This window comes from Dicentrarchus labrax, unplaced genomic scaffold, assembly GCF_905237075.1.
Source record: "Dicentrarchus labrax unplaced genomic scaffold, dlabrax2021, whole genome shotgun sequence".
Lineage (NCBI taxonomy): Eukaryota > Metazoa > Chordata > Actinopteri > Moronidae > Dicentrarchus > Dicentrarchus labrax.
Window position 1 is genome coordinate 11303319 of NW_026136712.1, and position 16238 is coordinate 11319556.

The following is a 16238-nucleotide window of genomic DNA, read 5'->3' on the forward strand; positions in this document are numbered from 1 at the left end:
CTATGAGTACAAGGAATGGTTCAAAACACTTATATTGTATCATATTTATATCCTAAGAAACTGTCTATAGCAGGCTACTAATGCAGGATTAATACTGTAGTGTCTATTTCAGTTTGAGCAATTATGGCAATTAAAACCTAAATTGTAAGATTATCATCTATTTGAAAACTGGAGATGATTTAGTAAATGTATGTGATGTTTTAAAAAGCCTGAACTTGATTCTCTCTCTCTCTCTCTCCTCCTCTTCATCACTTTACAGCATGGCAGCGAAGTTGCGTCCACGGCGCGAATGCCACCTTGGGACATGCCAGGTTCACAACCTGGCCAGCCGTTTATACAACTTCAGCAAGAAAAAGGGAAAAGAGGAGTCAAAAAATGCCGACGACCCGCAGGGATACGGCAGATAGGGCCACGAGAAATGAAAAGCTATGGACTAACAAGGCCGACAGCCTCCATCTATTTACAACCAAATATCTCTGTATGTTCTGACTGACTGGTACTTATGATGGATTTATGCTTAATCATGTTACTTTTTTAAAATATAAATTAATCTATATTTAAATACATTGTACAATAAATATTTAATATAAAGAAATGTGTGGAGTTTTGCATACTTTGATTAACCTGCTAGGGTCTTGAAAACAGTCTCCTACAGGTTGAACGCTACTTACATACATGGATCACTAGCTTCAGAGCCTTTTAAGGTTTTAGGGGCCCTGAAACATTTTTCTCACTAGAAACTCTCCTATAATGACTACATATTAAGTACAGTATATTCCCTTCCTATTTTAATTTCACCTGAATGACCACATACTCTGAATGTGATGCTGAAAATGTTTCTGCATGCAAATAATTCTGGCTTTCATTGGCTTTGATGGTGTGAAGTATGTGCCCCACTCGCCCTGTACGAAATCCAAACATATTTTTAGACAACCATGAGACCAGCAAACTGCTCAACGCATAACGCGGGTATATCTTCAGTTGTCTGTCTGCTACAGTGGTGTCAAAATGTGTGTCATCAGTGGCCAAGAGCATTTTCTTTCCAATCTCAACAACATGTAATATCACTCACCCAGAGAGAGGGAGGGAGGAGGAAGGGTCAGGTGTGAAATGTCTGTGGTTTTGACTGGCCCCTCCTATGTTTTCAGTTTGGAGGACTGTATTTGCCAATTGTCTGCCTCTTGTAAAGAAAACCACACCCACACCTGTGTGTCTGCACTGCATCCCAGTTTCCTGAGCATTGGCATTTACATACTCAAAGCAACCCAGTAAATTAGCCTACTGACTAGAAAATGGTCAGAAAGAAATCCTGAAGTCCCCCCCACCCCCCATCTCTCACTGAGCCAAACAGAGAGGAAAAGACATGAGAGACACAGGAGGAGAAGGAGGCGAAGGAGACAAAGACGGTAAATCTGAGAAGGACCAGGTGGGTAGGCTCTCCAACTCTTTCTGCTCCTGTACTGGTGTTTGGGCAAAGACTAAAGAAGTGACAAGAGTAACAAAAGGAGGAGTGTACAAAGTCACAGTGACGGACGATAAATCAAATGGTACACACATGACTTATACTCACAGTCTTTGTTGGTTAACCAAAGGCACTGTAGCCCCAGCGTTACCTTATTAACGACAGCAAGTTTCTGCTCATGTCATGTTGACACTGTGTTTACTTGTCAAACCGGCGGTAACGTTAGTTGAGCTAGCTCGGCTGCGGAAAATGACACATTCAACAGTGTTTACAACTTACAACTAGTAACGACAAAGGAGCCGGTTAACGTGACCGAGTGTGGAAAACGTTTTCTTTACATTACGTTTAGTTACTTAGCTTAATGACTGTAAAAACAAAGGCGAGAGCACGCCCATTATTGTATGTAGCTTCTGCTCGGCGGTTAGCTTACGTTATACTGAAAGCTAACGATAGCACACTACATTTAAGTAGCACTACACAGCTGTTAGGCTTCAAATGAGATAAAAGATGTCACAAACGCAGCACGCCGTTAAATACCGTGATACGAACAGCCAAAGGATGAATAAAATAAGATGAAAAAAAAAAATTGTCTCTGTCCTCACAGCACAGGTGTAGCTAATAAAACTAACATTAATAATGGCTGCGTTCCGTTTAGGTGTGCCAGCCCTGTGGCTCACTGACTGGGGCTTCCTAGCACAGCTAAATTGAACATGGTGCATGGTCAAAATGTCCTGTGAGGCAGATATATTCCCATTATTGCATAGCTCTTGATGTGACAGTGCATTAAAAAATTGATTTCTTCAAATAAATAAACTCTTTTAAGTGTACAGTCCGGTTTCTAGTTGTAAAGAGACTAGTGGGGCCCCTTAGTTTGACAAGTAGGTTTGGAGTTGTACTGCAGAATGCAGTGAATATATCTTCACACAGTAGAAGCCTCACCGCTCACACACGTTCCCTTTTCTTACACATACACACTTATAAACTGGAGCTGAAACTGCAGCACCACGTCAGAAGTCACAGTCAGGTGTTTAGGCACGGCACATCTCACCAGGTACTTCTCTGAGCCAAAGTCAACATTTCTCATTTGAATGGTTTACTACACCTTGCGGCCACATGATTTCCAGATGTAGAAAAGTAGGGTCTGAATTACACTTTTTAAAATACAGCTTGCATACAAATTCAGTTCATCAACCTGTTGTGATGATGTTTACAGAGCTGGATCCCCAAAATCATCAAGAAAAGAGTGTGCACCACCTTTGTGGAAGATTCCTTCAGGTACGGTGAACTCACACATTCCTCTGAGGCTACTTATGTCTCCCTGTTTACTGTGTGATGCAACAAACGATGATGTGTTTTTAACATGTAATTATCCTCTGACCTCTCGCAGTAATGGCGCGCTGTGCCAGTGTGGGGGTGCAAGAGATGCCCATGCCTCTGTGGCTCTCGGTGACTACTTCAGCACAGCGATTGTCAACCACTGGGACAGCGCCCAGCACTCCTCTGAATACCCGACCGACGCCTTCGGAGAGTTGCAGTTTGCAGGAGCCAGCAAGAGGCATAGCTATGTAGGTGGACTTTCTGATGGCCTGATACATATTCTCTTTATTTCTATAGAGTTTATGATAAAATATGTGTTTTAAAGACCAGTGCCTTTTAAAGTGAGCCACATAATGATTAAAATACACCAAGAACAGTAGTAGTCAATACTTCTGCTTTTCCTAACCTTTAACCTACACCCAGGCACAGTGAACTGACACTAACGTCCCATATCTTTCCTGAGAATCCTTTGCTTTGTCATAACTAATCTGAAACACTTGCATAATTTAACACATTTTGATTATAAAATTCTTTGATTACACAATTCTTAATTTTTTTTAAGTCATAGGTTTTGAACTATATTCCTTTTGTAATCGATCAAATCCATTCAAGTCCATTTTGTCTCTCATGGGGATCTCAGTTCCTGCGTCTGTCATGGGACACGCCCCCGTCTATGGTCTACACACTGATGACAGCCCACTGGGGTCTTCCCGCACCCAACCTGGTGGTTTCTGTAGTGGGCGGAGAAGGCAGGACAAAGGTGAAGACTTGGGTACGGGAGGTCCTCCGGCAGGGACTGGTGAAAGCCTCACAAAGCACAGGTAAACATACCATGAAACTGTAACTTCAAACACTGCTGTAAAGGTGGGTCATAGGTTACACGCCAGTTAAACGTATTGTGAAACTCATATACACAGTTTACAGTATTACTGATACTGATTGGCTCAACTGCTTCAACTTATGAAACAGTTTGTCTATGTTCAGCATATGATGTCATGATTCCCCATGGCATATGACATTTAATATACTTTGACTGGTGTTTCAGGGTGAAACCATTCAGGCTTAAAAAGTCTTAAACAGTACATTTTATTTACTCAAAAAAGACGGTTCATTCATTAATTCTTTCATCCATTTTCTGCCACTTACCCAGGACCTGGTTGCGTGAATATAATTGATCATATCATTAGGAATTATTGTTATATACTGCCAGGACATCAGATAATAAATATGATATAATAATAAGTCATTCTAGTATTGTCCCTACTGCTTTACCAACATATATTGTGAAACAGGCATCAAATTGCCTTCTATGTGGTATTAAAAGGGTCTTAATAAGTAATAATCAACGACTTGGTGAACCCTGCAGAAGCCCTGAGTTTAGCGACAGATGCTTTGGTCTGTTTGAAGCTATGTTAATTGCCTTATATTGATTTACTCACTGTCCTCATTCTTTCTCACTCTTTTACAGCTGATACATTTTACTAACTGGTATTTTAGCTTTGTATACCTTTTGTAGCAAAGCATTGACTAACATCAGATTACATTACTTCCTCAAAATGATTATATTATTTGTGTGTGTATATATACACAAACTATTGTATGTTTAGAGCTCAGAATTGTCATTCAACAGAATCAACTTTTTCATGACTGACATACTTATACATACTAATTCTGTGTATTTTTGTTTGTGTTTGTGCAGATTTTTCACATGAAGTCAAGTCATTTTGTGGTAACTTAAGTAACTTAATACTGTGAAATAATGATTCAACACTTTCTTGGAAGACAGAGACTACTCATGTTGGTTTGAGTTGGGAAAAATCTAGCTGTTACCAAATGTACTACCATTACGCTATATTTTTCCCTTGGGTTTGACCCTAATTTGGTACTACAATGGCCATTTCCTCCTGACTACTGTGCCAAGTGCAGGTGGCACACAGTGATACTGCTCTCCCGTCATCTGAGGTCACTTTAACTTGCTGTTCTCTCGAAGGCCCCTGATTAAAGCAAAGATAAGACCTGTAAAAACATTTGGGCGTACACATGGACATACAAGGGGGAACACATAGACGCAGGTTGCTTGGCCTTAGTGCAACTAGGTGGGGAAGGTAAAGAATACAGCACAGTGCTGTAAGAACAGCTGGCAAAAAACAAAACATAATATGTAAATGATAAAAAACACAAGTAAGCTTATTTACATCTGATCAAATCCAGGAGTTTGGTGGAATATGTTTTAGTGTTTTACTTAATATTACAGAAGTAAAACAAACAGACAAGCGGTTATTCTTTTTTTCTCACATTCCTTGTTTCTTTGTTCCACCCAGGAGCGTGGATCTTGACGGCTGGCATGCGTGAAGGCGTTGGCAGATGTGTCGGAGAGGCGGTCAGGGATCATGCCACTGCAGCCTCTTCGATCTCCCTCAGCAAGGTGGTGGCGCTGGGCATCGCTCCCTGGGGCCTGGTGCACAACCGACAGCAGCTGGTCAACCCTCAGGTTGTACAGACACTCACATACTGTATTTACTAATTTATTTACCCCTTAAAAAATATCTTTATTTTTCTTTGTGTCTCTTTTTTTATAGTTAAGTTTTTAGTTGTCTTTTTTTATTGGGAAAAATTAAGGGTCTCGGTTTAAAGGGGTCAATTCTGTTCTGTATTATAGCACCACCTTTACATTCAGCTAGTTCAGCTGTAGGTGTTAAAAAGTAAGGAAAATATATATATATATTTCGTTGAGGAAACTCTGCTATATCATATCCCTGGATTCTTCTCTTGCAGGGCAGCTTTCCTGCGAAGTACTACGTCCAGAACACGTCCCGAGACTCCTGCTGCCTGGACAACAATTACCAGGCCTTCCTGCTGGTGGACGATGGGAGCGTGGGGCGCAGGGGAGGAGAGAAGGGTTTCAGGGCCAAACTGGAAGACTACATCTCCCACCAGCGCACAGGCATCTGGGGTGAGAGATGAGATGAAATATTATATTTTGCATTGAATCTGAATAGAATAACTTAAAGAAACCGATTCTCCTGTATATATTCCAAGAATGTATTTATTTAAACTGATTGTAAAGAAGATGGAAATGGCACAGTCCTCTTTCAACCATGAACATGCTCTTTCACGTTCATCCCTGATTTCAAGCTATTTGGCCCTCTTGTGGCTAACCTTTACTATTGCATGTGATGATAAGTTGATCCTCTGGTATCTACTGGATAAAAGCCATTGCATGCCACGGCAAGAATTTGGGACACCATTCTTCAACATGTAAAATCAAGCAGGGATTTGTCCAAAATGTAACAGGGTGCTCATTCTGTGTCTGTGCTCTCTCCAAGCTCTTGTGTTATGAGAGAAATATGCAGTTATATTGTTGATCATAATTTTTGCATTAAAGTGAATTCAGTATGAACAAATAATGTACCAATGCACTGTAGGTTAAAAGTGTTTGTATATTTGCAGGCAGTGGCAGCATTGACATCCCTGTCCTGTGTATGCTGGTATCAGGCAAGGCGAGCATGCTGGAGGTACAGTCACTGCTTTTTTATGTTGGTTGATTGTCAAAAAGAAATGGTTAGTTTTAAGATTAAAATTTTATTTTATGTCCCTATATTCTGTAATAAAATGTCTCTCTTTCTCTTTTCCTAATTTCTATCAGAGAGTGGATCTCTCTCTGAAAAACTCCATGCCCTGGCTGGTGCTGGCCGGCTCAGGAGGCCTGGCGGACTTCTTGAGCGACGTCTTGGACAATCTGTCCACGGCACAAGTTGTCCAGTCTTCCAGTGAGGGAGATGGCGAGGCCAGTCCCAGTGTGGATCTGAAAGACAGAGTGGCAGAACGGGTTAAGAAGCACTTCCCTTCTGAAGCAGAGTCAGAAAAACTAGTTGAACGGGTAAGCGGCAGAGACTGAGTGGTTGTGTGATTGTTGTGACAGGAAGAACAGGAAGAAGCTGAACATTCAGCAGCTACTGGTTATTAATAATCTCACCTGTTTTCAAATGTTCTTGATGGCCCTTTGACCTCTCTTTTAATGCCATCAGGTCAAGATTCAAATTTTGCTCACAGAGTAAAAATGTCTTAATATAAAGGATTTCCAATAAATTTGCTGCACATACAGTCCTGCTCACCATTATTGGCACCCGTGAAGTTTAAGTACATAATGTGGAATATCTTCTGAAAAAAATTAATCAAGTGAAACATTTCTGTTCTATAGAGAACTTGTGTTTGATACAAAAGAGCAAATGATAAACAACAATTTAAAACAATAAACAATGGGAGGAAAAAATAGAAAAACTTAAAGCTTGCTGTGTCACTGGTATTGGCACCCTTTGCTGTAGATCAGTATGGAAACACATTGTGACTCACCTGTGGTAAATCACAAATGAAAATCACCTGTGATAAATTGTCTGTGCCCATGTGACATGAATTAGTCAATGAATGATGACTTCCGAGTTTTAAAAAGCCATCTGTTATCCCCTGTTCGTTTGTCACAATGGTGAAGACAAAGGAGCCGCACACTAAACCAAACAGGGCTTCATGGGCGAAGGCCAAGGAAGACACCATTGCTGAAGAAAAGACATAAAAAGGAACGACTAATCTTTGCCAAAGAGTACCTGGACAAACCACAATCCTTCTGGGAAAATGTTCTGTGGACAGATGAAACAAAAATAGAGCTTTTTGGCAATGCACACCAACAGTTTGTTTACAGACGGTGCAATGAAGCCTACAAGGAAAAGAACACCCTACCAACAGTTAAGCATGGTGGAGGAACCATAATGCTGTGGGGCTGCTTTGGTGCATCTGGTACTGGAGGCCTTGACCGTATCACAGGAATCATGAAATCAGAGAATTATCAAAAGATTTTAGAGCGAAATGTCCTACCCAGTGTAAGAAAACTTGGTTTGAGTCGAAGATCACGGGTCCTCCAGCAAGACAAAGACCCAAAGCACACATCCAAAAGCACGCAGGAATGGTTGAAAAGGAAAAATGGACTGTTTTAAAATGGCCAGCAATGAGTCCTGATCTCAATCCGATTGAAAATCTTTGGTATGAGCTGAAATCTGCCATTAGGGAAAAGAAACCTGCAAACGTTCAAGAGCTTGAACAATTTGCAAAGAAAGAGTGGGAGACAATACCAGCTGAGAAGTGCAAGAAGCTTATAGATGGCTACAAGAAACGTTTGGAGGCTGTCGTCACTGTCAACGGGTGTGCAACCAAATATTAAAGAGCGGTGCCATTATTGCTGCACATGCTGTGTTTTCTGTTTCTTCTTTGAAATTACAATATGTAAGTTGAAAAAACAATTTACTCTGTTAAATTACTTTGGACCTCCAATTAAAAGATCCTGATATAAATTTGGTACATTTCTATTTATTTCTGAAGATATTGTAGAGGTTATGCAAAAAGGAAGGGGTGCCAATAATGGTGAGCAGGACTGTATAGTTAAACTCCCAAGTGTTTTGACTTTTATGATTTCTAACATAATCATTTTAGATTCAGATTCCTTAAACTGCCAGCTGTTATTCATGGCCTAATGTGGTTATTTTTATAACACAAAAACATGAAAAACTATTGGCTTTTGACTATTGTATGTAGCCAATAAAGATACATTTAAAAACAAAACAAAAAAAAAACCTTGATTGTCCCTTATACCGACCCTCCAGATCTCTTGAGCACAGCAACACCAATTGCAGCTTTAGAAAAGTATGACGTAACATCGTCAACCCCACAAGCATATTGACTCATTTATAAGTGCCCTAATGTTTAAGTCAATCAGTAACGTAATCAGTGCCCAGAATTCAGTCTGTTCTGTTGATGAACAAGGGATCAATTGCATACACACTCTTTATCTTATTCTTTTTTATTTACTGATCAGTTGTTACTGTTGATGCTTAACTTTAAATGCCCTGATAGAATCTTTAAATGTCAGATATCCTGATCACTCAGCATGCTGATATCAAAGATTGGACAATACCCTTTGTTGCCAAATCTTCACTATCTGTCTGCTTTTTAGTCTGTTTCTCAGTAGCATTCAAAATTGCTCTCTTTCTTGTCTTCTTTCTCCTTGTTCCGGGTCTACAGGCTCTGAGCATCTACCAGAACAGAGACTTTATCACAATCTATCACGGAGAGCATGAGGCCCCCAATGACTTTGATACAGTCCTGCTCAAAGCGTTGGTTGGAGGTACACACAACTCATTCATATTCTGAAAATTGCAAACATTTTAGGTGGCAATACATGTGTTTATATGTTTATGTTGATGTTCTGTGGTGTGATTTTGTGTCTTTCAGCTAGCAAGCAGCGTGTGTCAGTCGATCAGAGCCCTTACAATGAAGAGCTGAAGCTGGCTGTCACATGGAACAGGGTTGACATTGCCAAGAGTGAACTCTTCAATGGAGACATCCACTGGAGGGTGAGGGGGTGAAATACAAATCACATTAGATGTTACGCTCAGAGAAAAACTTCCAATCTAAAGTAGATGCATTATTGTACCACTTTGGCATAATTAAACACTTTAGCCCTGCCTTGCAATGGCATTTGTGGTATCAAATAAGTAATATCTTGCTAAAATGAAGTATTGTATTGAAATCTGTCTAATAAAAGATCACCTTCATCCAATCAAAAAGTATGAAGACCTGGAAGACCCCATGACAGATGCCCTGATCAACGACAAGCCCCAGTTTGTGCGTCTTTTTACCGAGAATGGCCTCAACATCCTGGACTACCTGACTTACCGCAGGCTGGAAAGCCTCTACCGCTCTGTGGCTGATGGGACGGTGCTTTTCCAGCTACTCCAGCGCCGTCTAGTGGAGCGTCTCGGAACTGCAGCCACTGTGCCCACACCAAATCCACAGGACAAAGTGGCATCAGAGAACGTGCTGAGTGGCCCAGGGTCGGAGATCAGCCTTTTTGAGGTGGGTTTTCTGATGAGAAAAACATCCATGTTTCTGGTCTGAGTACAGTTGAAAACAAAGTGAAAGTTTACACACATTTGTTTGTTTCTTACTCTACCCCCTCCCTTTTTTCCTCAGGTTGCAGGAGTCCTGGAACTGTTAATGGGTGATGTCTGCCAGCCATTTTACTATGATGCTTTGGGCTTAGAACAGATCTCATCAAAGAGGAGAGCTCTTAGGGTATTCTTAACTTTTCTGTCAGTGCTAAATAATTATTGGTTCTACAAGAGCGTATGAGTGTGAATGTAATACCCCCTCCCCTTCTTATTTTCATCCATTCCAGCATGTCAGTAAGCTGCTGCGTGGAGACTGTGTGTATCGAGAGAAGCGCTGCCTCTACCCCTGGGCTTCACTCTTCATCTGGGCTGTCCTCCAGAATCGCAGCGACATGGCCACTTTCTTCTGGGAGATGGTAAAACTGTAAAAATGTTCTGCTGCAGTTCAAATGTTCTAAAATAAGGACATGACAATCCTATAAACTCTTGCTGAAATCAGCCCCAGAACTGTGTTTGCAGTAGACCACCAGCTTCAGTGCAAAATACTGAAGGACTTCCCCTATTGTCTCTCCTAGGCAGGGGAGTCGGTGCTGAGTGCCCTGAGTGGCTGCAAGATGCTGAGGGAGCTGTCAAAGCTGGAGGGCGAGACTGAGACCAAACTGTCCATGAAAGAGCTGGCTCAGAGGTTTGAGAACCTGGCACATGGTGAATACATCATCCACTCATGTTCAATTAAACTATAACTGATGACAATGATGATCAACAGTAAATTGCTCACCCTAATTGTTCCGCTCCCTCTTATTTGGCCTCTCCTTATGAGTAAATTATGTATCACAAGAGTGATTTAGCTTTTAGCCTTTTATGAAATCTTTTATGAACAGGCAGGTATTTCAGGAGTTTAAATTCTTTGTCAAATGAAGCGTTGCATGCACGCGTCATGTATGATGATTCATTCACGTGTCTATTCTTCTTCTCAGACGTGTTCAGCTCTTGCTATCGGAGCAATGAGAGTCGCTCTTTCACCCTGCTGATTAGGAAATCTCCAGTTTGGGGTGGCACCACCTGCCTCCAGATGGGCACGGGCGCTGACGCACGACTTTTCTTCAGCCATGATGGAGTACAGGTGTGTCACTGTTTCCACACCTGTGTGACTGACGAAAAGACAACAATGGAACCCAAGTCACTGACTTCCTTCTGACCGTTCTGTTCATCCATAGGCCTTTTTTAATTGTGTTTTATGTTACAGCTCGAGCTAAAGCTTACTTCCGCTGTTATCTTTTCATCTTAATTTACATTGTTACCATAATTGCAAATAACAGCACATAATTAAGTAATAATGATACAATACTACAGATACAACACAACCCACATCCAGCTGGTACAAACAAACACATTTTCTCTTCTTTCTCCAGTCTCTGTTGTCCCAGATATGGTGGGGTGACATGGAGAGGAACACGGAGGTGTGGAAGCTCCTGCTCACCTTCTTCTGCCCAGTCCTCTGCTACACCAACCTCATCTCCTTCAGGTAAAATGCACATTAGTATTATTTCTTTGTTATTAGCATTCAGGAGATTGATATTTCAAAGCTGATACTTTACAACATACTCCACCTCACAGGAAACAAGACGACTATCACCAAGAGCAGGAGGGAAAACCAAACGAGGACTGGCCGGGCAGGGACAGCGACAGCCTTTATGGCACCACCATCTTCTCTTTCTCGGACATTAAGCACATGTAAAACTCTTTAACTCTTTAGCGGTTTAGCATAGAATCAATGTTCTTGTGTGTTGATTCATTAATAATGTGTCATTGTTGTTCCAGTGATGCTGATGAACAAGGATCGCACAGTCCCAGGACGGCAACCATTAAAGGTAAGTCCTCTTTAAATGTAGCACCCCTGGAAAAAGTGTTGATATTGCACAAATGACTCATTTTTAGCAGCTGTTATGACTGTAACCAGCTCTTAATTCATGTCCAACGACTTCCTTACAGGCATACCCCACTCTCGCAGACCGCCAAAGCGTCCATTCATAGTGTCAAGATGGCGTCAGTTCTGGTTTGCCCCTGTCACCTCGTTTTTGGGCAACGTCCTCATGTTCTTCCTCTTCCTCCTGCTTTTTGCCTACGTGCTGTTGGTGGACTTTAAGCCCCCGCCGCCCTCTGGTCCGGCCATCACGGAATATGTGCTGTACTTCTGGGTATTCACCATTGTGTGTGAGGAGATCCGGGAGGTGAGCATGGAGAGACATTTTACTATCTTGCAAAAGTGGATGCAAAATTGAATAATTAATATCAAGTTATTTACAGTCTTTGCAATCAATCACCACCTAAAGAGCTATTCAGCATTTGGCTATATCTGATGTTGTTTTTTATTGCTGTGTATCATTTATGGGTCTGTTAAGTTGGTTGATGTTTTCTTCTCCAAGACATTCTTTTTGGGGACGATGACTTTGCGTCAGAGGATCAGAGTGTACATTCAGGATGTGTGGAACAAGTGTGACCTCATTGCAGTCACGCTGTTCATCATAGGAGTAATCTGCAGGTACAGACAACAATTGCACACAGCGGCAGTCTGCGCTATATATTACTGCTTGGTTATGCAAAATGTCTGAAATCCCATTTTGATCTCAATGGCTCAGGACCCCTTAAAACAGCAGTGTAATGCAACCTGTGTCACAAGGTCACACTCACAGGATGCACAGTTAAAACTTATTGAGTTTCTAGTAGTTTGAATATATTATTTAAGTATCAGAGAATTCAATAGTGGACACGAATCAGACAAAAACATGATGAAAATTATTATGTTAGTGTCCCATAAATCATAAATCTCTGTCCTGAGTCCTGACCATTCAGTCTTCCTTAGTGCAGTTATTCTACAATTTGACCACTGGGTGGTGCTGTTACATCTGTTTATTTGTTTCACTCTGTCTTTTAGGATGTTCAAGTGGTCGCATGGATTTGGGCGAGAGGTCCTGTGTGTGGACTACATGGTCTTCACCCTCCGTCTCATTCACATTTTTGCCATTCACAAACAGCTGGGACCAAAAATCATCATTGTTGGCAAGATGGTGAGAAACTTTCCCATAAGTTGACATTATACCCATGTTACTTAGCAGGATGTTTGGATTATAATGACTGAAGACAACTTTTTCCTGTTCAGATGAAGGATATCTTCTTCTTCCTCTTCTTCCTTGGGGTGTGGCTCATGGCATACGGAGTAGCCAATCAGGCTTTGCTTTACTCTTACGACCCTAGCCTAGATCGCATCTTTCGCCGGGTTTTCTACAGACCGTACTTACACATCTTTGGACAGATCCCTGTGGAAGAGATGGATGGTAAAAGTGCATCATGCATATTAGAAAAATAATTGCAGATCCAAAGCAGTGTTAGAATAATGTATCTTTTGCAACCTGTAGTTAATTTCATTGTAGCTTCACTGTAAAATTCACCACAGTATTTAGAATTCCCTCTTATTATAACCTGATAGCAGATTTATATAATATCAAAAGACAAGGCATATTTTAATCTTTCCTTTTTTGTGTGTCCCAGTGGGGAAGACGTGGGACATGGCTTGTACAGAAAACGTAACATTGATTGAGAACGGCGAGGAGCCGTGCAGAGTTCTGTATAGTAACTGGCTGGTGGTAATTCTGCTGGTTGTTTATCTACTGGTCACAAACATCCTGCTCATCAACCTGCTTATCGCCATGTTTAGGTAAAAAACAAGGACAGTAACGTCTATCAGTCCATCTTATCAGTAGTCTTGCTTTGCAGACGTGCTGACACTCTGCTCTCTTTGCGTCCACCCAGCAATACTTTCTCTGAAGTGCAGGCTAACAGCGACATCTACTGGAAGTTCCAGCGCTACAACCTGATCGTACAGTACCACTCCCGTCCTTCCCTGGCGCCTCCTTTCATCATCCTCTCTCACATCAATCTCTTTATCAAGAGGAACATCCGCAAGGTGCCCTCTATCAAGATTCACCACTTTGGTCAGTATTTGAACAGGATTCTAATCAGTGTAATAAAGTCACTGCCTAATGCACATCAAATGCAGAGTGGGATGTTTAAAACAAAAAACGCTGCACATTTAAAATGCCTCCAGCGTCTTCTCAATGCATTTCCACTGATGGCAGCAAATAACAGCTGAATCAGATCCGATCATCGTTTACTTCCTCATTGGCTTCATCTCAGCCATGGTTGTTTCTGCTTGGTTCAGTAACACCGCAGCCGAGTTGAATGATAATGATAAATACCATTTCTATCAGTGTTGCAGTTAACAGGGAAAGCGGCTAACAGGCTAATGACGTGGGAGACCATTCAGAAGGAGGACTTCTTGACTGCCCAGAACAAAATCCAGAAAAGCAGTGACTCAGAAAGGCTCAAACGGATGTCTGTCAAGTGAGCACGCCTTCCTACACCCACACTGTAGGAGTGAAATTATTTATTTTTTGGTTCAATCATACTGAGGTGAATGTCTCCATTTTCTTTTTAGAGTGGATGGTGTGGTTAAACATCTGACTGAAAGCAGGGACTTTGATCACAGGCTGAGGACTCTGGAGAATGAGGTAAAATGAAAGCGCTCTTTTCAAAACGTTTAACTGAGCATTTCTCTGTTTATCATTCTGTACCATTGTGATGCATACATGCATTGCTGTAAAAGAGCATTTATGTTTATGTGCATTTATGGTATCTTATCCTGTTAGCTTAGCTTAGCATAACGAAAGGGAGAGGCAGAATGGTCTGGGGTTATGTGCCGTGCTATTTCTTTTACAATGAACAATTAACAGGGAATGTCAACATATAGCCCTGGCCTACTGCATTGTTTCCAAAATGACGCATCCCTCCGTCAGATGTCTTGTTACTGTGTGTCAATGTGGTTCTTTTGATCCTCTGTCTCAGATGGAGTATTGCTCAAACGCTCTTAGCTGGATTGTGGATACTTTGGCCCAAAGCAGCACATTCAAACCTCCTCGGCCTCCACCTACGTTAAGAGGTACTTTTTAATATAGAAGATACTATCTTCACAGAAACAAGAAAAACAGTATGCATGTTAGAATGTCACATGAATGTCACATGAATGTTGTTTTCACTTAGCTTGATTGCTTTTTGAGATAGTTTGCCTCGAGTCACATACCTCACTTACCCCCTTACCCTATTTTATGTACTCTTCTACACAGACGTCGTCCCCTGTTCTTCCAGTTCTACCTGATTCAGCCTCGGTGATGCCTTCACTTGCTCAGGGTCTGTAAAAGACAAGAATGAAGCGCTTTTACACTGGCTGTCACCAACTGACCAGTCTTACTCTTTGCCAGCGATGTTTATCACTGAACTCTTGTTTACCAAATAGTTCCAGTTGTTCTGAACTTAAAAAAGTTAAAGAATAGGAATCACTACTTGTTACAGTATCCAGAACATACAAAGCTGATATTTTAAGTGTGCAATCAATTTTATTCAAATGCCAAAATCAAGTGCATGTATTTATGATGTGGCATGATATATATTTTATTTGCTATTATGTCTTTATTGCTGTATGTTTACTGCTGGAATTCTGTTGAAAGGTCTTTATATTTGTTTTTACTGTTATGTTAAAACTATAATGTGTTTTACAGGGATCACATTAAGTGCACATTGTAATACTTTTGTGTTCAGTTACTTTATGGAGTTATGGTTGCTTTTAATAATCTCAAATGTTATGTCATGTATTTGTGTTGCTACATTATTTTATTTTGTTCAATAAATTGTATTTACAGTATAATGTGTTAATTTACTGTAACTGTTAAAGGAATAATGCTAGTTTGACATTTTAATCAGAGTGAGAATGATAGCACTGTAAAGAGTCACTTCGTTTACAGCCAACTTAGCTGCTTCCCTCTGGTTCCAGTCTTTATGCTAAGCTAAGCTAACTGGCTGCTTGTGGTAGCCTCATACTTAACGGGTAGATATGAGAGTGGGAGTCTTCTTATCTGACTTTCGGCAAGAAAGCAAAAAAGTGTATTTCCCAAACTTTTTAGCTATTCATTTGACGATGAATAATCTTTTGCAGCCTGTTAAACACTGCAGGCAAGACAGAAATGATGAATGGAGCTCAAGTGTGGAGAGTCCCTAGAGACAAAAAGACCTTTAAGGGTAAAGCAGGGTGTGGAGACATTAGTGGATGAAATATTTGTGAATGGAGCCAAAGTACAATATGCTTGGTACAAAGGAAGTAAAACTGAACTAGATATGGCATTAAATTATGTAAACGTAACATGAGAATCACTGAAGGAATGTGTGATTAAAACATAGGAGCAAGGTAGTTGGATATGTAGAGAGAACGGTGTATGGATAGTGTGAAAGGTGCACCATGGTGCAGAGTTTCAGTGTGCTCGAGCTCTATTGAAGGTCACATAGTGGAGCAGGGCTATTGAAGGAGCCTTTACTGTAAATAGCCGGCTGGGCCACCTGTCAATCGCAGCAGCGGCTCACACTGAGAGAGGCGGTGTCATCACTTTCTGCCTTGCTGCCCCCTCGCTGCATGA

At 41.1% G+C, this 16238-nt stretch overlaps 1 protein-coding gene across 1 annotated transcript; it reads left to right on the forward strand.

Moving 5' to 3' along the window:
- The first annotated feature begins 1160 nt into the window (after positions 1 to 1160).
- Positions 1161 to 15475, forward strand: LOC127373893 (transient receptor potential cation channel subfamily M member 4). Its single transcript, XM_051418774.1, has 28 exons — positions 1161 to 1426; positions 2676 to 2737; positions 2850 to 3027; positions 3420 to 3600; positions 5101 to 5270; positions 5555 to 5732; positions 6230 to 6294; positions 6426 to 6659; positions 8849 to 8951; positions 9059 to 9180; positions 9395 to 9682; positions 9800 to 9901; positions 10005 to 10133; positions 10293 to 10422; positions 10695 to 10840; positions 11130 to 11242; positions 11335 to 11451; positions 11539 to 11588; positions 11710 to 11948; positions 12144 to 12259; positions 12653 to 12785; positions 12878 to 13052; positions 13267 to 13432; positions 13528 to 13709; positions 13986 to 14118; positions 14213 to 14285; positions 14620 to 14713; positions 14898 to 15475. The coding sequence occupies exons 1-28, from the start codon at positions 1364 to 1366 to the stop codon at positions 14927 to 14929; spliced, it is 3774 nt and encodes a 1257-aa protein (XP_051274734.1). The 5' UTR covers positions 1161 to 1363; the 3' UTR covers positions 14930 to 15475.
- The last annotated feature ends 763 nt before the right edge of the window (positions 15476 to 16238 follow it).

What these genes read in the sequence shown, in the direction of transcription:
- LOC127373893 (XM_051418774.1), top strand. Translation starts at nt 1,364, where the DNA reads ATGAGAGACACAGGAGGAGAAGGAGGCGAAGGAGACAAAGACGGTAAA. An exon ending in GTAAATCTGAGAAGGACCAG is followed by an intron (nt 1,427 to 2,675) that starts GTGGGTAGGCTC and finishes TGATGTTTACAG; the next exon opens with AGCTGGATCCCCAAAATCAT. An exon ending in CAAAGAGGAGAGCTCTTAGG is followed by an intron (nt 9,902 to 10,004) that starts GTATTCTTAACT and finishes CATCCATTCCAG; the next exon opens with CATGTCAGTAAGCTGCTGCG.